At 45.5% G+C, this 20,928-nt stretch overlaps 1 protein-coding gene across 1 annotated transcript in view; it reads left to right on the top strand.

The window, feature by feature from the left end:
- Positions 1–6,623: 6,623 nt before the first annotated feature.
- Positions 6,624–20,928, top strand: part of PCP4 (Purkinje cell protein 4) — a 47,642-nt gene continuing 33,337 nt past the window's right edge. The window contains exon 1 of the mRNA XM_048290756.1: positions 6,624–6,728. Within this exon, the coding sequence (XP_048146713.1) occupies positions 6,720–6,728 (9 nt within the window). The 5' untranslated portion in view covers positions 6,624–6,719. The remainder of the gene's footprint in view (positions 6,729–20,928) is intronic.

Below are 20,928 nucleotides of genomic sequence, written 5' to 3'. Positions count from 1 at the left end.
GAGTTGCTGTTATTTCCACCTCCATTTTATCATTTTTAACATAAAAAATTACAAAGACTATCATTAAAAAAGATTCAGCCAAATTAGCTGCACCTATTAATCATCTTAGGTCTTTGGATGCTGAACAGGATCATTTTTTTTGGTAGCATACTTTATGTCTCCTTTCCTTTCCATGCCTCACACTCCTCTCAGCAAACCAACCATTGCTAAAAGGAGAGATTTAACTCAGTGGGACAGAACAGGCTGTGCTAAAGTGCCTGGTTTTGGGTCTCTGACTATGCCCATTGCTAAATGGGTATTTCTACAAGGCAGCCCAATCTGTTTCAGTCTGTTGTTGCACTTCACAGCTCAGAAATTAAAAAGTGCTGAGCTCACCTTTCCCTTGACTGGCTCAATTTCTGAATGTTGAGTAAATATCTTTACCTTGCTAAGTGGAAGAGATTCCACTTTGTGAATAAACTGAATGTAGAAAATAAGCTTAGATATGGCCTCTTGAAGCATCAAGCCCATTTCATGCTTCCTACCTCCGGCCAACATCGTATGTAACATTAATTCTAACCGGCTCCTTTCAAAAACCAGGTATGCAAGGGAAAAAAGGCTTCAGCAGCTGAGGCTGAGAACTGCAAAACTTCACTTATCAGTCCATAAATATATTTTAAAGAAGGTATTTAGCAAGAGAGGCTTTTCCTATGTGTGACCTTCCTATGCGTGTGTCTTTACATTGATAAGGGTTTTCCCTCTCCAGCAAACTGCTCTGTCGTGATCAATGCCCTGTCCCAGGCCATCCTGCACAGCAGAGACATTTTTTGTGCCCTCTGAGAATGTGAGGACCTCCAATGTGCATTTGCATGAGGGGAGAGCAGAGATGAAGTGAGCTCACACTTGTTTCCTCCTTTGGCAGCCACTAACTCTACATCACTTGACCTGGTGACTTTAGCTTCCTTTTACTGGAATATGTTATGGGTCATTACTGTCAACACAGCAATAAAAAGGTTTCTGGGGTAAGTGGAAAGAAGGGGTTTGGATGTCTCGACTCAATATTTTTTTCCTGTAAAATGTCTGGCAAAATTTGGGACTGCTATGACACAAAGATCAGAGGTGGTTTGGGGGGCTCTGCTCTGTCTAAAAGATGAAAAGGCAAATAGGAGAGAAGCTCTTCTGAACCTCAGCTTTTTGCTGTTACAGAGACCAAGAAAAATAATAATCCAGCGGCTCCCCCAGCTGCAGCAGCCCTGCTCGGTGCTGCTTGGTGGAAGGGGTCTCATTTTTGGCCAAATCAGCTCTCTGCAGCTGGGGTAGGAGAAAATGACGGGATCCCTGAGGCTCTCCCAGAGGCTGATACTGGCAGGAATGCTACCTCAGGCCTTTTGAAGCTGGGAGCCTTCTAAATCCATTATCTGAACAAGGATTTAGGGAAGAGACTCCCTGTGAATTTGCCCTTAACCTCCCCAAACTCACTGAAGTAAGGGAACCAATATACTTTAAACTTCCTTATCTCTCCATGTCACAAGTTATAATTGTGGATCTCCTAAATCACATCAATTCCTTTGCCTGTACAGAGATTGAAAATTGTTAACTGGTAATTATTATGTCTTTTTACCTTCTAATTAAGAGGGGAACTGCCACGGGTAAGCGCCAGGTAACATCTGAATGCTCCACATCTTCACATCCTCTGGCTTCTGCAGAGCTGAGCCAGTCAAAGAGTCAAACCCCAGAACATTCTTGAAAGTTTAGGGAGTTTGGCTTAAACTGAGGATGGTTTTCTTTACACCCAAGTTAAGGACACATCTCTGAATTAATCCATCAAAACTCTTTGGCCAGACAGGAGAACTGACACATATATTTGGGTGATTGGTTTTCAGGCTATATTTTTTTAGGATGGAAGATGACTCACACTGTACAGTAAGTCATGTCTTGTAACTCTCCTGAGAAAAGACTCAAATTTTCGAATTATATTTGATATCTCTGTGACACCGACAGTGATCAGATTTTGTTGGAACCATTGACTCATTCCTCTTGCATGGGAAAAAAAGATTAGGTTGTAACAAAGGAGCTCAGGCCCAGATCTTTAAAGGTATTTTGTTGATTAACTACCCACAGCCATTAGCTTCTTAATTTAAAGGTAAGAAGGCATACTAATGGGAGTTCAGCTGTGGAAACTGTCTCTTTAGATTTTTTTCTTGGGCAAATTAGCTGATATGTCTGAGATGACCAGTCATCCATCATCCAACATCTGAGGCTGTGCTTGTTAAATCTATTGCTGCCAAGGAACAAACCAAAGCCTATGATCACAGCACATTCTCCGTGATTAAGGTTGTATTCCAGACCTTCTCCTATTTTCTACGATTCAAAGGCACACATCTTTCTGAAACAAAAGCTTTCCATTTGAAATCAACATCCTTGATTTCAGCTTCAACATGAACTTTTTTCTCTTGTAGAAAGTTTGTGTGAAATCATTCCTTCTCTTTAAAAATTCATGGAGTGTAAAACCAGCAAGAGGCAGAGGTTTCACTTCACTGTACCAATTTCAAGCGCTGGGAGACTTCAGTTTTTGCAGTCACAGTCAAAATTCAAATATATTCTACCAAACAGAGCAGTTCTGCTCTGATGGAATGTGGAATGCCGTTCAAGGCACAGCCGGATTTTCATTTTGATCTTTTTGGATTTGATTTGAATCAAATTTTGACTGAAAAATACAACAGCCTAAGGAATTATCCTCCCCTGCACTCTGTGGTACCTCCTGAAAGGAGTTTGGAGCCAGGTGGGGGTCAGGCTCTGCTCCCAGGTGACAAGTGACAGGATGAGAGGACATGGCCTTGAGCTGTGCCAGGGGAGGCTCAGGTTGGACATCAGGAAGAATTTCTTCATGGAAAGGGTGGTCAGGCCTTGGAAAGGGCTGCCCAGAGAGGTTTGGAGTGCCCATCCCTGGAGGTGTCCCAGGAAGGGCTGGAGGTGGCACTCAGTGCTCTGGGCTGGGGACAAGGTGGGCATCGGGCACAGCTGGGCCTCGCTGGGCTGGGAGGGCTTTTCCAACCGAAAGGATTCTGCGATTCTGTCTCTTCTGGAGCAATTCTGCAGCTCATTGTGCTTCTGATCAAACCACTTCACTTTGCAGACACCTTCAGAGGTGGGGTCTAAAGCAAAGCAAGACTGTGCAGTTGTGTGTAAGTGTCACTGACAAAGATTGAGCACACCATCAGCTCTCTCCTTTCACAAACACAACACCAGAGGAGCACCTCTCCTGTGAGGAAAGGTTGAGAAATTTGGGGTTGTTCGTCCTGGAGAAGAGACTTTAGAGCCCCTTCCAGTGCCTAAAGGGGCTCCAAGAGAGCTGGAGAGGGATTTTTCACATGTAGTGCCTGGAGGAGGGGGAATGGCCTCAAGCTGGAGGAGGGCAGGTTTAGATTAGATATTCTGAAGAAATTCTTCCCTGTGAAGGTGATGAGACCCTGGCACAGGTTGCCCAAGAGGTTGTGGACTCCCCGCCCCTGGAACTGAAAGCTCTATGGGTCTCTGAGTAACCTGATCTAGTGGAAGATTCCCTGCCCATGGCAGGGGTTTGGAACAAGATGATCTTTAAGGTCCCTTCCAACCCAAATCATTGCAGGACTTTAACACATGGTTCTCCAATTATGGATTGCTCAGTCTGGCAGAGAAGAGCCATCTTCAGTTCCCTTAAACAGGTGAAGCTCCTTGGAAGCCTGAGAGCCTTTCTGTTCCAACATCCAGCTCAGATTCTCTTCTCTCTGCTGAATCTTGCAGGTAAGTGGGAGTAAAAGGCAGTAAAATTGCAGTCATATGCCAGCAGACAAGATTGAACACACACTGAGTGCAGACTTGATGAATAAGAAGGTGGTATTTTAATAGTCAATTTTCAGAATATAATGGCTCTTGAAAATAGATTGCTTAGAATATTTTCTCTACTTAGAAGTGCCACTACTTAGCTGTGCACTTAAGTAAAAGCAGAACTTTGGGACCCCTTTAAACTGAGGGATTGCCATGGGTTAGAAAAGCTGACAGAGAAAGGGGGTACCTCAAAACTAAAATGTGATGCCATCAGACAGCATAAATGGCAGGGTATAAATAAAACAACTACTAGAGTTAACTTTATTGTAAGATCCTTTTGAAAAGCACAAGTTGCTGCTGCATTTCCAGAACTCAGGATTTGTCCATTTAAGATGGCTTAGACCCAGGATTTGGAGGTGTCTGTGTGTGTGCATTCAGGAGCTGTTGAGCAGGTCCACACTGAGAGGCAGGAGAGGCACAGAGCATTTCAGCCCACAGCTCATATTTGGCTTGCTTTGGTTGGCTATGGAAATTTGCTGCAATGCTCCCTGGGAGGCAGGGAACAAGATTCAGAAGGAGAGAGAGAGAGAGAACAGATGCATCTCTGCAGGTCAAAGGCTTTCCCTGGGGAGAGGGGAGTTCTGCACTCACTCAGGAACCTGTCTGAGGGCAGATAATGCATTTTATACTGTGACTGCATGTTACCAAATGTGCAAGCTGTCCTCAGAGCAGTCACAGCGGGGAGGGCACTGTCACCACCATCAGCATCGTTCCTCTAGAAGAGACACCAGCCTGGGAACTGTGTTTCCAAAGAGTGCCACCTCCCAGACACAGCTCAGCGTGCCCTCCAGGGTGCCTCTCTTGGAAACTGTGAACTCCTCCAAGCAGGTCAGGAAACAAGAATTTTGTATGTTCTCCTGCAGCATTTAGTGCAAAGAGCCTTCTTTGCTAACCTGCTTCTCAGGGCACACAGCCTGAATTATCACCAGGAGATTTTCTGCTTGGGTTTGACACATTTATTTTGATGCTCAAGAGCGAGACAGATATGACTCCTCTCAGAGTGAAAGGGACCTGAAAAGATTTCCTCTCAGCGGTCTGTGTCTCTTCCCATGTGACTGGGAGCCCTTTGATCAGGAACACTCTGTTAATAATTCATGTTAGCATTGTGCCTTGTATCCATAAGCTGACAGACCAATGGCACTCCTGTCAGAATAGGAATAGTAATGCAATGCACCCGCAATTGCTCTTCACTGGAAAATGGTGTCACATGAAACACACCTTCTTCAGGGGCTTAACTGCGTCATCTTTATTTTGGGTCCTTGCAGGGGAGCTCCTGAAGCTGCTCATGCAATGAGCTCTTACCATGTTTGTTGCCTGCTTGGGCCACTCACAACAAAAACAGGGACAAATTATGTTGATTTTTAAAAATGCCAGATGCTGGTGGAGGTCCTGGGAATAATGGTACAGTGAAAGAGGCAAAAATTCTCTTCAGTACCCAAAATTTCCTGGTTTTTTTTCCTAGGAGGGTAAATTTTCTTTTCTCCTCCTTTTCTGGCTGGCACACCTGTGGAAACTCTTATTATTTTTCACATCCCTTGCCAAAATCAGCTCCAATTCTGCCTCAGCTTTCCTGATCCCATCCCTACATATTTGGCCAGCATCCCCAAAATACTCCCAGGATACACATCCCTGGTTCCACTGCCTGTGGAGCCTCCTCACCCTCAGGTGAAGGAGCCCAGCCCCTCCTGCCTCTGCAGCTCAAAGAGAAAATGTGGTTTCTCATGAAATTTATTTCCCTGCCTCTATTAATACTGGCCCTGAAGACAGATGTTGGCGTAGAAAAGAGGCTGCTGCAAGGTAGTCCCTGGAAGTGGGAGGGCTTGTCAAGCTTCTTGGGCTCTCCAATATAATATTTTAACTTTTTTATTGATTTGAGAAAAATTTGAGGGAGTTAAGTGCATTCCCAAAGCTAATTGAACCTATATTTCTTCACAGATACGTGAGTCAGAGCATCTGAGTGCATATTGCCAAATATAGCAATTGTGCTCCATCAAAAGACGGATGCTGGAGCGCAACAGCACACATCCCAAAGTTTTGCTTTAATTAACCATTCAGAGAAATGATCGAAAGGGCTGTTTTCCATGTATCTGTGGAAGAAATGCCATGTATTTTAACAGGAATGGCAGCAAGACTGATGAGACAGAGAGAAGAGCCAGGGGTGAGCAGAGCAGTGATTCTCTGCCTGGTTTATAGGATTGCAGAATGTTAAGGAGTTAGAAGGGATCTTAAAGACCATCCTGTCCCATCCCTGCCATGGGACCCCTTCCACCAGACCGGGCTGCTCAGGGCTCTGACCTGGCTTTGAACACTGCCAAGGTTGAGGCACCCACAGCCTCCCCGGCCAACCTGTTCCAGTACCTCACCACCCTCACAGTAAAAAAAAAAAAAAAAAACAACGTTCTCCATGTCATTTATTCATCCGATCTGCCGCAATAATTCCCCATTCCCAAGCCGTCTCCAGCACACCTGGAGTTCGTGTCTCCACCCGTGCAAGGATGCCCGAAGCCGCCCCAAAGGGAAGCGCATGGTGCCGGGCATTCGGGGAAGTGCGGGGGGGGTGGAGGAGGAGGAGGAAGAAGATTAAAAAGAGGAAGAAAAGGAGGAGGAGGATGATGAGGAGGAGGAAGAGGAGGATGAGGAGGACGCGAGAAGCGCTCCCGGCCGTGAGGGCCATGAGGGCCGAGGGCCGCCAGGGGGCGCCGCGCGCTCTCGGGATGCGGGGAGCGCGGGGATTGGGTGGGGCCCGCGCGCGCGCGGCGCTGATTGGCTGGCGCGGGCCGGGCCGGGCGCGCGGCGCCGCTTCTTAACGCGCGTCGCGGGGCAGCGGGAGCGCTGAGCGCCGGCGGGGCCGCTGCCACTGTCACTGTCGCGACATGAGCGAGGTGAGCTGGGGCTGAGCGGGGCGGGGGGCACCGGACACGGGGCGGCAGCAGCAGCAGCAGCACCCTCGGAGGGTGAACGTCACCTTCGCCTCTCCGCGGGCGGCTGAGGAGGGAGCGGCGCATCCCGGGCTGGGGACGCGCGGAGGCTCCGGAGGTCCCGGGAGTCGGGGGGGGTGGGTCTCAGCATCTCCTCTTAAGCTCTGATAAACACATCCCCACAGGTGTGTGTGTGTGCCTGCAGAGCATAAAGCAAGGTGGTATTTTTGCCCTTTGAAGGACCAGGCACGCCGCTGGAGAGTCCTAATTAAAAAACCCCAATAATTTCTTGTTCTACCCAACGCTTTCCTATGCAGAAAGGAGGATTTAGTAAGTTGTGGGAAAGTTGCCTGCTAGAGCTCATGGAAAAAAACCGCCCTGTTTGTGTTTGGGTGTTGATGTAAACTTTATAAGTAGTGTCCTGAGAAGGATTACAGCCGAGGGGAAAAAATGTAAATAGTGCCAAACATGTAAGGATCACTTGTACCCTTGTAAATAAATAAGCTGAAATTTTGCACTTGCGGGGTGTTTTGCTTGCCTTTTTTTTTTTTTTTTTTCCTTTTCTCTCTGCAGTGGAAAAGTTCAAACTAGAATTTTTTTTAGTTAAAAGTCCTGTTAGACAGAACGACTCCTTGTTGGTGTAGACCGTCAAATGCTGGGAGGTTCAGCTGAGAGATCCCACGTTCTCTAGTGCAGCTCATTCTGTGGGAATCAGCTGAGGTACCTGTAACTATGCCTTACCCAGCACCTATTTTTGGAGGCTCTTTGTTATAAAACACCTGCTACTCCATTGACAAATGGGATTTTCCTTTTTTAGAAGCAAAACTGAGTGACACCGAATAAGTTGTGACTACTTGCTGTGCAGGTGTTACACTCAGCTGTGGTTTTCCACGAGGTGTAAACCGGAGATGAAGAGCAGGAGCAGCCTGGTCTGTGGTGTGGGGATTTTTGAGGAGCAGCTCACATTTTGGCTTTCAGGTCATGCCAAGTGGGGAGAGGAGAGGAAATCCTCATCACTGCTGCCTGCAGGGATCAGGCAGCCCAGGTGTGATGCACCAGGCTTTCCCTGACCTCTCCTCTGCTGCTGCCTGTATTTCTGTCACCTGACTGGAGTTCGTGCAGTGTGGGTTTGGTTTTTTGTTGCTTTTATTCCCAGCCACTGTGACTTTTCACCCAGGCTGGCTGAAGTGTGCTGTGAGATGGCAGCAGCACTATTCCACCTTGTAAATTTATCATTTGGGGGAAAATCTTTTGGAGAGGAATAATGTTTGGGTGCTGCTGCTGTACCTGCTATAACTACACGAGGCATTCTTGTCACAGCTTTGTGCTGGGTTGTATTTGCTCAGTAATTACCGTTCATAATTTGAATTAGACTGATTGCCTTTTGGATTTAAAGAGACCCAGTGAACATAAAGACTATCCCTGCTACCAGCACAGCGGTTCATTATTCAAAGTGCATTTATTTGTGCCTGACAGAGCTGTATTCCTGGCAAACTCCTGGAGCTGGGAGATGTTCCTCTGGCGCAGAGCTGTGTCCTGTGCCACTGAGCACTGCACTCGGTGTCTTCAGTGCTACTGCCATTCCCCTGACAAAACTGGGGAGTTTATCGCTTACAGCTCCAGTGAAGTAAAGCCTCCCTGCTGTTCCCTGCTGTTCCGGGCTGTCAGCTCTTCCCCCAAAAGGCAGATGAAAGCAACTACACCACCCCAAACCACCTCACTGCAAAAGATTGTTGTTAAAAATGAGGCAAAAAACCCTGAGCAGAAGGGAAGCTCTTAAATAACTGTTTGCTGTTGGGGGGGTCTTGGTGGTTTTCACTTCCAATGCTGTAATTGAAAGATATTTGTATTTTTGGCTTAATCTGCTAAAAAATCTGTGGACAGGGTGATTGAAAAGAGGCTCAATTTGAGCCGTCAAAAGATTATCCCACATACAACAGTATTGGGAGGGTGGGAAGGGTTTTTTTTTTTGTTCTGTTACCAATTGCCTGGATTTGAGCAGCACTGGAAATGTGGTTGCAGAAATCTCTGAAAAGTGCTTTCATCTCCCTGAGTTATTTACTGAGACTTTGCATGAATTCTCATTTTACTGCTTCAAGCAGAATTAACTTCTTCCCTGTTCATGGACAGTGATAAGGGTGATTTATGAGTGTGAGAGTGGTGAGGCACTTCAACAGGTTGCCCAGAGAACCTGTGGCTGCCCCATCCCTGGAAGTGTTCAAGGAGAGGTTGGATGTGGCTCTGAGCAACCTGGAATGGTGGGAGGTGTCCCTGCCCATGGCAGGGGGTGGAACAAGATGATCTTCAAGGTCCCTTCTAACCCAAACCATTCTGTGATCACCAGTCTCTGGTAGGAAAAGCTGAAAAGGAAGCAGTCATTCATTGGACTGTAGTACTTTTCTATTTTCTAGCAGCTAGCTTATATTTTTTCAGGAAGGATAAGGACCTTTTCTACAGAAGAACACTACACTCCTTTCTCTGCAATATTTGTCTGAAAATGTGTTTAATGAGTTCTGTCTGCTGGGCAGAAACCTGGCCCCATAAGTAGTCAGTGGGAATGTGAGGTGTAAGAGTTCACCTGGTGACTTTGCAAATTGTGATTTGTGCTTCCTGCTGCCTGGTTTAGTGGCAGACAGGTCCCTTAGCTGTATGGGAACTCCTTGAGAATGTCAATGTACATTGAAATACATTTTTAGCTCTGAAAGTCTGTCCTCAGATAACTGAGGAGCCTTTTCTTTAGGTCTGTAGGTGTTCTCTGTTGTTTTTAATGAGCCTGGAGAGGAGAGCAGTGCTGAAAAATATCAGCTACTGTCAATGAGCAGCCATGAGATGCAGCCTGTCTTCCATTAAAGATCTCCAGTCACACAGGCTGAACTGGGGGAAGAGATCTTGGGTAATGAGCCCACAGACCAATGCCAAATCTCTATTCAGAATCAGTAGTTGTACCAGTGAGCCTCTAGACTCACATCTGGCATAAACACGATTCACCACAGGGAATCCTGTCATCTGATCAGTCATTTAACTATCCTGACATGTTGCAGATGATGATAGGTCGTGGCATTCCCCTGCCATGAGGGTTCACAAGAAGCATTCAATCACACAGACATTTTTATGACGTTCACTCTTGCCTTCTGTGTGGAATGTTCCTGGATGTCATCAGGAGTCAGGTCTGCGCTTGGGAAGGAGAACACTGAAACAATATGGTCCTGCAGCCCTGGGTGCTGTTCCAATGGCTCAGGGATGAGGAGTCTCTAGCAGAGATTGCCTTGGATGCATTTATTTCCTTTTGATTTTATAGGATCAGGGTGGCCTTGCTGGTGTAGGGGACAAGCTCAGCTTTAATAGGTGTTATTTAGGTGTCTGACTTTGGGGGAGCCATTTGGGAAATCTCTTTTTGATTGCCTGAGGCACCTGTGATTGACGAACTTGCATTGCAAGAGCCTCGTGCAATGTGAGTGAAGTGCAGCACTGATTGCCAGGGTGCTGATGTGCCCCCCTTAAGTGGTGTGTGCTTTGAGCCAGCAGCTTTTTATGTTTGAGAATCAGCCTAATTACCAGACAGCAGCAAGAATATTCTGGCTTTCCTTTGGAAACAGGTGTCAAGCGATTAGGTACATGAAATTCAAAGAGCTGTTAGGGATCTGACTTGCTTAGTTGGGAAGGTGAAGAGCTGGGGACTTATCTCTGCATAAATGCAGAGGTTTTGGTCAGGCTTTGAAAGCAAAGAACACCGAATCTTGCTTCTGTGAGCTACAACAAGCTCTTTCCCTTTGCCTTAGGTTGGCTTTGGAATCCTGCAGCCACTGCTGTGCTGTGTCCACCTTCAAAGGGATCATGGAGAGTGTTTGTGTGTCCCGTAACTGGGAGGTGCAGGGCATTCCTGGGGGAATGAGCTGTCCTCATGGGTGTGCTCATGCAGACAGCTCTGCTCTGCAGCCTGGAGAGCTGAATCTTTGCTTTGGAACTCAGACCACCCTCGCTGGGAGGTGTCCAAGCAGCCAACTCAGCAAAGGTGGATGCTGACATGGGATAACTCTGGGGTCAAAGGTGCTCTCCTGAAAATGGAGCTTCCCCCCGTGCTTGAGGTGTGTCTGTGAGACACCCATCACCAAGGCAGCCTCTGCTTTCCCAACAGGTGATACACATGGTGGTTTGGGCATGTCCCACAGCAGGCAGACTTCCAGAGGGTGCCCTTTTCCCTCAGGGTTGAGGGAGAACCTGGAACATGTCCCCATTGCTCTGGACAGGTGTGTTCAGCAGGATGCTGTTGGAGGAGGACAGAGAATGTGTGAAATGTTAGGTGTAAGTGGAGGCTTTTGGCTGAAACTGTGGCTGCTTCAGGTGGCTAAATGATAAAACTGGGGTTCTTTCCTGGGTTGTTCTCCTGAATTCCCTTGAAACCATTCCATTGAAATGATATTTAGCATCTTGGAACCACATAAACACAAGTGAGGATTATACAACCATAATCCTGATGGCACTAAATCAAAGAACTGGTGTTTTTAAGGGAAGAACACACCATATTTGTTTAGAGCAGCTCCTGTTCTCTGCTCTGGTGTTTCCAGGCCTGGGGGGTGTCTGAACCAGCCCCTCACGGTAGGGGGGCCCTTCTGGTTGCATTTTTCAGATATTGCCATGACCCCAAGTGTTAATTATTTCCCTCGATGAGGTTCTACCCACAGTAGGCACAAAAACTGTGCAGCTCTAAAAACCACAGCGAGAACATGGCAGAGTGGAGGAGGAAATTCTGCAGCTGTTACAGGATGGGGGTGGGATCGATAAGCACATGAACATCAGTTTTTAATTTTAACTCACATCTATTTATTAGCTGAGTGGTAAATTGCAGCTCAAAAGAGGAGGAAGAAGGGAGAACAATAAGTTTTACATCTGTCACTTTGCCTACTCTTTCCATCAGTGTGGTTTCAGTGGGATCAAGCATCTTCTAAAATAGCACTTAGAAGTGATGTTGGAAATTGATCTTAATTTGATGACACTGGCAGAAGCTCATGGGTTTTCTTCTCATGTATAGAAAGCCAACATATTCAGGCAACACACTAAAAAAGGACATTTAGCTTTAATAGTATGCTTCAGATATCATGTTTCCTTGTAAAAGACAAACTTGCTCCAACCTTTGTGCTGCAGGACTTGACAATACAATATAATTTCAGGTTGCAAAGGAATATTAGTTTCTAGTCCAATATCTCTAAATTTGTAATGAATTGGCAGGCTTATAGGAATTGTCATCCAGCAGTTATTACATTATCTAGATCATACTAATGATGAAATGTGGTGTAAAGTAGCAGTTAACTTCAGCAGGAACAGCAGTGGCATTTCTATCAAAGGTTTCGGTTTTTTTTTTTTTTAATTTGAATAAAATATTTGATTTCCAAACTTCCATTTGCTCTTGTCTGTCTCAGTTTTTTTGTAGGGAGAGCTTGAAAAATGTGTTTGCATGTTTTGCCTCTTTAACTCTGCTGTGGAAGAGCTTGTAACAGAGTGGGCTTAACATGTGGTATGTAAATCCTGAGACACCCCCTTGGCTGAAGAGGATGGGAGAAAGCAGCAGGGGAAAGGAATACCTTCCTTCAGCCTCTTAGTTGCAACAGAGCCCTAAATTCCCTGAGCCATGTACCACGTTCTCTGCAAGGCACGGGATCTTCTCATGAAGACGAAAAACATACATTCCCTCTCTTTCTAAAGAAAGATATCCTGTTTCTTTAGTTGTTTGGATATTGGGTTTCTAAATAAATAAAAAAGTATGGTAGATATCTGTAAACTAGGTCAAATCATAAATAATCCTTTTTAAACTTTGGTTTACTGAATTAAAACTGGAGGACAATCTCTCTTACAGAAAGAGGTAGAAGACAGACTCTATGCATTTGTCTTATTAGGAAAATAAATGGCAAGCAACTGCAAAGGAAATCAATTGTGAAACATTATAAATGACAGGATTTGGGTCACAGTTGATCTCCATTCTCCATGTCTGCCTCCTCAGAGACCACACTAAGGCTACTTAGAGGTAAATTGGGCAAGTGTCACACAGACCAGGTCTTGGGCTGGTGCTGTCTCATCTCATCAATTCATACCAAGAGGGATAAAGCCTTATAGATGCACTAGCATGAAATTTGGGGGGAGAAGCACAAGTTTACTCAGAGACAAAATGAAAATTGTCTGCCTACATGACTTGAATATTAGTTTCAGCTGAACTGTCTTTCCTCTTAAAGAGAAAAGTATTGCTTTACAGAGACTGAATGTTCTTGCATTATCACCTTAGCCTAGAGTGCATGAAATACGACCTTAACCAGTGCCGTAGCTGACACTGTGAGTGCTGTAACAGTAGACAGAATGATGTTAGGGAGCTCTTTTGTGAAAGATGAAAGTAAGAAACAAAAGGAGAAAGAAGAAAGGAAAAAACCTGCAAAATCTGGTGTCCTTCTGTCTGACCTTGGAGACCTCAGAGATCCGTGGACTGAGACAAAGAGCTGGTGAGAAGGGTGGCACCAGGTAGGAGGGCATCATATCTTGGAAACACAGACTAACACTGCCAGGAAGTCTGCAGGTGTGTATTTAATGTCTTTAACATTGAATTTTAGTCTCCAAATGCCTGACAGAAAGGACTGAGCTGCTTTGTCACCAGCCTTAAGCGGTGTTCCTTGGCTGGCAGTTGTATTCTTCGTGGGTTGTGGGGCCACAGCTGCTGGATGGTGCCAGCAGACCTGGAAAGCTGCAGCAGCAGAACCAGAGAAACCTGAAGTGTGGTCAGGTTATGATGATTTAAACTTGGAAAGGGCGTGCAGGGCTGTGGGAGGTCGTGTTGGATTGCTGCACAGCAGGAGTCTCCTGAAAGTGAAGGAGAGAGATCCATGTGGGGATCCTGGCTGGCTGCACACGCTGGTGGGGATGTAGCTGTAGGGATTTGGGGTACACCTGTTCTGGGAACGATGGAGCACTGGTCAGCAATGCCCAAGCTGTCACTTATTAGGGCTATTCTTGGAAATGGGACAAATCCCTGTCATGCTAAATCAGCTTGACAAGAGTTCGCAGGCTCTTCTGGAGTGAATCAGGGGGTGGAAGAGATCTTAGAAGAAAACTTGGGATGTGCACAGCTTCAAAATCCCTGGGCAGAGTGTTGGGAAGCAGACAGCACCCGTTGCTAATATCTGGGCATGATTTGCATCTCCATCTGTCCACTGTGGCCAACAAAATAAGCCTTGCTACCCAGCAGGTGCCATGATCTCAATAGCCTTTTCCTCAAAATGCAAGTGTGTAACTAAGCAGATGAAGCAAAAATTAATACATCTGAGAACATACTTGATTTCTTAGGATTTTGATGATATTAGACATTTTCCTAGTGACACTCAGGACATGAAGGAAGACCAGTGATTTGTGAGAATGGTTTTCACAGACATCGTAGCATTTCCCCACGAAATGGTTGCCTCACCAGGCAGTAGGGTGAGGTTGGGTTGATCAGGTGAGTATCAGGCTGTAATGCCTAGAGAAATAGGAAAACACGTTTTAAAAGGCTGAAGTCCAAGTTTAGGTGAGAGGTAAAGAGGCAGAAAAATAATCCTCATAAAAATCACAAGTGTGTTCTTCATCTGAATTTTAGTGATTTTCATTGTCTAGCCTTAATGTGTCAAGAAATTGGGTTCTTTTTTTCTCTTGGGGATTTTTCTTTCTCTTTTTCCCTTGGGAAATAGGCTTTTCTTTGCAATAACCAGCACTAAATTATTCTTGTATTAAAATACTGAGCACTCTGCACGTTGACTCTTAAGCATGTAATTTTAACTCTAATGGAAATGCTCTGAAGAATGACTTCTATTTGAACTTTTTCTTGTGGTGTTCCATGAGGAAATCTGAATGACATGGAAATCTGTTTCTTGGAATTCCAAAAGAGTACTTATAAAATGTGAGGTCGAGGAAGGCAGAAGATAAACTGCCAAAAATTAGAAGCATTAAGTTGATGGGAAGGAGGGAGGAGGAAGGATGGCTGGGCGGGCAGATGACATGGGGGGGAAAATGAGCCATGTGGCTTCATGGCTGCTTCACACATATCACTGCTCCAGTCAGAGCTGTCAGATCCACACCCCTGGAAGAGAGCAAACATATTGTGGGCTTGGCACGCTTCAGAGTGCGTGTGCCAGCACACATGTGCTGCAGTTTAAGCAGGGCAGCCAAATGCCTAAGGCAGGCCAGCTTGATGCCAATTTTAATTTGCCAGTCAGACTTGGCTAGTTATCACTTCTTTCCTTCAGCATATTTTGCAAGCTACTGGAGAGCACTAACACCCAAACCAAGCTGAATGAACCTCTCAGGATAGATGACAGGAGATCCTCTCTTTCTCACAGGGCTTTTGTTCTGAGCACCACTTCATATTCCTTGTGTGGATCAAAAGCTTCATGCGCTTCCATCCTGGAATTGGACTTAAGGGATGGATCTGCAGGTGTGGGAACATTGGTGCCAAAGGATTGTCCTTAATATTATGAATTGGAGAGAACCCAAGCTGCAAATACCTGAATTCTAGTAACAGCTTTTGCAGTCATGCCATGTCAGTCTTTAATAGATGTTTTTGTCTGACTGCAGTGTGTCAGGTAGCACAGCTGGATCTAAATCTGTTTTCTGCATGAAACTTCTAAGGAAACTATTTTCTCTGTAATCACGGGATAAATAAGTGAGACTATTACCAAATGCATGGCTTTTCTTGTAGGAGCACCTAAGGTCCATTTTTAATGGCATTGCAGGATGTTTTGCCATGTTCATTGTGAATAAGCTGGAAATGTTTAGATGGGTAGTGTTTTTTCTTTGTCTCCATCTGCAAGGCACAAAGTGCAGAATGGAGCCTGGTTCATAATGTGAGACTGAAGACAGAGGGAATGGAAGAGGACTACTTGGAGAAACTTGAAAGTTTTCATTGAACTTGAATTGGGAAACACAGTTCATAGAACCACCAAATGGTTTGGGGTGGAAAGGTCATTAAAGATCTTGTTCCACTCCCTGCCATGGGCAGGGACACCTTCCACTATCCCAGGTTGCTCCAAGCCCCAGTGTCCAACCTGGCCTTGGACACTTCCAGGGATCCAGGGGCAGCCCCAGCTGCTCTGGGCACCCTGTGCCAGGGCCTGCCCACCCTCCCAGGGAAGGATTTAGTCTTGGGACAGGTAACCTGGTGTGTCTCTGCTGGGGCCAGGGAGCCTGGGAACTCTTACAGCTTTCCTGTGAAAATTGCTTTATCTTCCCTTCTGCTGTTAGCAATGAAATGGATCGCAGCAACAATTTCCCCGAGCAGCTGCAGGGTCCTGGGAGTTTCTGATTTGTGGAAATCCCGATTTTCTGTCCATCTCTTGGACAGAGGTAGTGACCTGCCTTGTCTTCTGCTTGCTACGTGTGAGCTTATTTGATTGCTGTCCCGATTCCTGGCGATCAAGGTGACCTTGTGCCTCACCCTGCCCATTTTCCTTTCACTGTGGCAGGGTTGTTTCTAATCCCTTGGCTGTGGTTTTTCCTCCCAGTGCCAAGAGCTCTGCTCTGAACCACATCCCCCCCCTAACAAAGCAGCTCCCCTAAAGCCCTCAGCAGGTCATTCCTGATCCAGATTGGCACAATGCAGGACAAATCCTCTGCTGAGCGATGCCCCATGTCGAGGGCCGATTCTGGGTCCCCCTGGCAGGGATGTGCCCGTGGCACGGAGCCGGGGATGCCAGGTTTGCATCGCCTGGCTGTGCAGCCCCTGGGCAAGGCTGCGCTGCCAAGGCTGTGGCACACTCGCAGTCCAGTGATTCCCTGCCGCTGGAATGACCCTGGAGAAGTTCATGTCATCCCTGCAGATAGATGGCTGTGGGGCTGCTCCGAGTCACTCCCTGCGACCAGACGGGCTGCCTGGGGTGGGTGGAGCAGCGGAGTAAGTGATGCAGAAACATCCCTGCCACTTGGTCTTGCTCTTGTCTTGAAAATCAAAGGCTTTGCCCGAGGCTGAAGGCAGAAAGTTCCTTTGCATGGTGGCTTGAAACTGCCATAATTAATATTTTTGGAAAATCCTGGCTGGCCCAGTTACTAGAGCAGCCTAACTGACTGTGATAATACCTGTTTACCTCTGAAATATGTACGGAAACAGCAGGGAAATAAGAACAGATTATTTTTAATTGCACAACTGGAAATAAAAACATGCCAACGCAAAAAAAAAACAGCCACCAGAATTTTTGCAGTCTGGGAAGAAGCAGCGTGTTTTAATAATGATAGCCAATATGATCAGAGATGAAGCAATTTGTCAGCGCAGATTTTTGCTGTGAATAATCCAAGCTGTCCCTTGAAGACAACCTCTAACTCAATTACAGCTGGGTTTAGAGCTCAGCAAATTGCGTTACCCAAAACTTCACAAGGGCTTGGAAGAATGAAATATAAATTTTTTGCTACAACACCACCATCCATAATCTGTTATATTATGCATAGGCAGGGACCCTGTAACTGGCTTAGGACACTCTTCCTATTGGGGATGCTGATATTAAAGGATACCCAGGATATTGCCTGAATCCAAATGATGTTTCCAGATCCCTAAGGTTCTCTTGCTCCTAATCAGGTGCCCTGCCTGTATTTCCCACACAGGGGACCAAGGTTTAGAATTTAGGTTGCCCTGGTACAACTGTTTGTGGATCAGAGACATCAACTACACGACTGAAATGATCAACAGAAACAGCTGAAATATGTATTTTTTTTTTTTTTTTAGCTGGATCATTTCAATGATTGTTTTCAACACAGCTCTGCTGAAGGGTTATTTTTAACTTGAATAATTTTAGTGCTCCTATTTTCCGTGTGACCTTGCAAACAATTGTTTCCAAAGAAACGAGGCCTTGGGGATGGGAAGGTGTGGCTGGATTGGGCTCTAATGGGAAGTAGGAGTTCTTAAGGCAGGTTTCCTGCCCAAAAATGCCCTTTCTGAATCTGTAATGTCAGGTCTGGTGCTACCAATAGATAAGAAATAATAGGAGAAAAAAAAGGCTGAGTCCACTGTAAGGACCACAGTTACTTTTTGTTTATGCCATCTAGCTTAATCAATTTTTATGTAATCGAATATTCTTCTTAGGTCACCTTGGAAATGGATAAAGAGGAAACCTCAGCGTCACTGGGATATGGGCTGGATCACCCATGTCCAAATGAGAATTGAGGTCATTTTTTGGCAAGTGGTGTGAGAAGGTTTTTTCTGTAGCTGATTTTACTCTCTTTGCCCTTTGCTAAACAAATCCCAACACGCAGTTTAGGGAAATTCCACAGTGCTACACTGAGGTTCCAGTTCCACTCTTAAAAGTAATTCTGCTGAGTTGAAGACAATTACTTGTCCATGTCTGAGTTAACCCTGTAAATAAACCATGCTGGATCAAATCTTCCATTTCCTGCAGGAAAAAAAAAGGGATTACTTCTTATGGCTGGCATGGTAATTAACAGGATTTGGGAAACACATTTTTGCAGCTGCTTTCAAAATTAACTTCAAAGATTCCATTAATCCCTGCCTCTGAAAAAAAAAAAAGTGATTACAATGTCTTTGGAGAAATAATGTTTTAATTCAAAATATGCTAATAACCTAAATATTAAGCAAGCTACTGTTTGTGCTAATTACGTTGATTACATTTGGTGTTGGTGTAAATATTCCGTTTAGAACATTATATGGAATCTGAATACAAAATCAGCAGGTTCTCACTGTGCTGATTTATAAATTACAGCCCAGCATCAGCAAAAGTGGGGCACAGCTAAAGTTCTTTTCTATGCTATTAGAATATTTAAAATCAGCACTGTAAGTAGGTTCCATCCCAGACAGTGATTCCCTCAGTCCATTTTCATCAGATGCCTCCTAATTTATCCTCGGAGCTGCCTCCAGCCCTGGGGTCCTGGCACAGGAAGGACGTGGAGCTGCTGGAGAGAGGCCAGAGGAGGCACCAGGATGAGCAGAGGGATGGAGCAGCTCTGCTGGGAGGAAAGGCTGCGAGAGCTGGGATTGTTCAGCCTGGAGAGGAGAAGCTTTGGGCTGAGCTCAGTGTGGCCTTGCAGGGCCTGAAGGAGCTGCAGGAAAGCTGGAGAGAGACAATTCCCAAGGCATGGAGGGCCAGGAGCCAGGGAATGGCTTCCCAGTGCCAGAGGGCAGGGCTGGATGGGAGATTGGGCAGGAATTGTTCCCTGGGAGGGTGGGCAGGCCCTGGCACAGGGTGCCCAGAGCAGCTGGGGCTGCCCCTGGATCCCTGGCAGTGCCCAAGGCCAGGCTGGACATTGGGGCTGGGAGCAGCCTGGGACAGTGGGAGGTGTCCCTGCCATGGCAGGGGTGGAGCTGGCTTTAAGCTCTCTTCCAGCCCAAGCCATTCCATGCTTCTAAGTGTGCTCAGTGCTGAAGGGCCTCCTGTTGTCTGTGTGCGCTCAGAAATTCCTGTTCTGAGGATTTACCTCAAGGCAGAAGTTCTGTCTGGACAAAAGTGAACAAATCACGTGTCTTAAACTGAAGCAAATGCCCTAAGCCTGTGAGCAACCCTTTGATTAAGGCACTCTGTGTGCATTTTGTGTAGACAGGTAAATAAAAATATGTGTTTCACATGGGCAATGACCACACTGCAAACAACACCGTTTGTAGTTATCAGAAACTTGTCAATTTTGGACAGATAATTCTGTGGTTTCCAGGATGACAATGGGCATTCATGTGCATGACCATGTGCCTTCAGTGACTAAAAAAGTCACAAAAACCTGTTGTCCCTCTGTCAGCTTTTAGCCACTGCAGTTTGAGTCCCATTGGCTCATCTCAGCCCACCTGTGTAGTTCTAATTTATTAAAATAGCTATAGGAAAGCCTTAATAAAATTAGGGACAATCCGGAGCCAGTCAAGTAGAAAACTGTCTGACCCACGAGGATAATTACAGGAATTGTCGAAGTGCCAGGGATCATTTAGCTTTGACAGCCAGAATGGAAAGATGGATTCTGGTGCTCTTCCTCTGGCAGCATTGTGCTGCCCCGGCAATACAGAACAGACAGAAAACTGGCTGTGGAGAACTCCCTCGGAGTAGAGGAGCCTGCAGGGAGGAGGGGATACGTGGGTGAAGAAGTGTAAGTTGATAAATAATTTTTGTTTCTGTCAGGTTGCTCAAGAAATGCAGTCTGCAATTTCTCACAAAGTAAGACAGCAGTAACAGACATGTTACCAGATTTATCCGTCATTCCAACAAACTCCTGGCTAGATCTTCTGTACCTGGTGCAGTTCCCTTAAATGAGGCCTTTGAAGGACACTTTCATCTCATAAATATTCAGTACCACGTCTATAAAGATGTGGTGGAGGAGTGGAGGAGCTTGTAAAGGAGGCACAAGTAGATGAGTGAGGAAGGTTTATTTGTGTCGTTTCTTGTGCAATTTTCATTCCTTTATCCAAGCTTCTCTCTGGGGTTCTTCAGCTCTGTCTGCAGATGTTCTTCAGGTGACTGATGTGAGTGAACCTGTACGTCACAAAGTTGGTTTGGGATTTGCCATCTGTGCTGCAGACCAGTTTGGAGAAGAAATAATTAGAAGGAAATGAGTGAACTGATAGAAGTTGTGGCTGGCTCTCCAGCAGTGCACTTTATCTCTCCCAGCTGTTCATTTCCATGCTTTCTGATACATAATTCCGAAAAATACAGTGGTGCTAAAATTCCAGTCCCATTACTTAGAGGCCCTTGCAGCTTCAGCAAACAAAAAGCTTTTTATCACAGCAACATCGCTTTTCCTGCTCTTTTTATTTTAAGCATTGTCATTTATTTTGTCCATTTTTTAAACCAAATTATTACTGTGTTGTGGCTAAGAGAAATGTTTTTCACACATCAGCATGTGAAATGCTGAGTGCCATAGTTTCAAGTTGGTACATGACGTCAGAAAGAGGTAGTGACACAGAAATCTCCAGTAAAGGAGAACTTAACCTAAATAATCCTATTGAAATCCCAAGTTCTGCAGAGTGGACCCACTCATCCCAGGTCATAGCTGCTTGGTTCTTGCCCCTGCTTAAATTTTGGATCTTCATTTAGATTCTGATGTATCTCCTGATCATTCTGCTGTGATTAGGAAGCTTTCTTTGCTCGGAAAACATCACAAGTCCCTAAGCAGATATTTTCAGCGACATTTTTATTTGCAGAAAGATCATAAACTTCATAAATCTTTGAAATGTATTTTT

Source organism: Corvus hawaiiensis, chromosome 2 (assembly GCF_020740725.1).
Source record: "Corvus hawaiiensis isolate bCorHaw1 chromosome 2, bCorHaw1.pri.cur, whole genome shotgun sequence".
NCBI lineage: Eukaryota > Metazoa > Chordata > Aves > Passeriformes > Corvidae > Corvus > Corvus hawaiiensis.
Note: the sequence above shows the minus strand (reverse complement) of the source record. Positions and strands in the feature narration are given on the sequence as shown.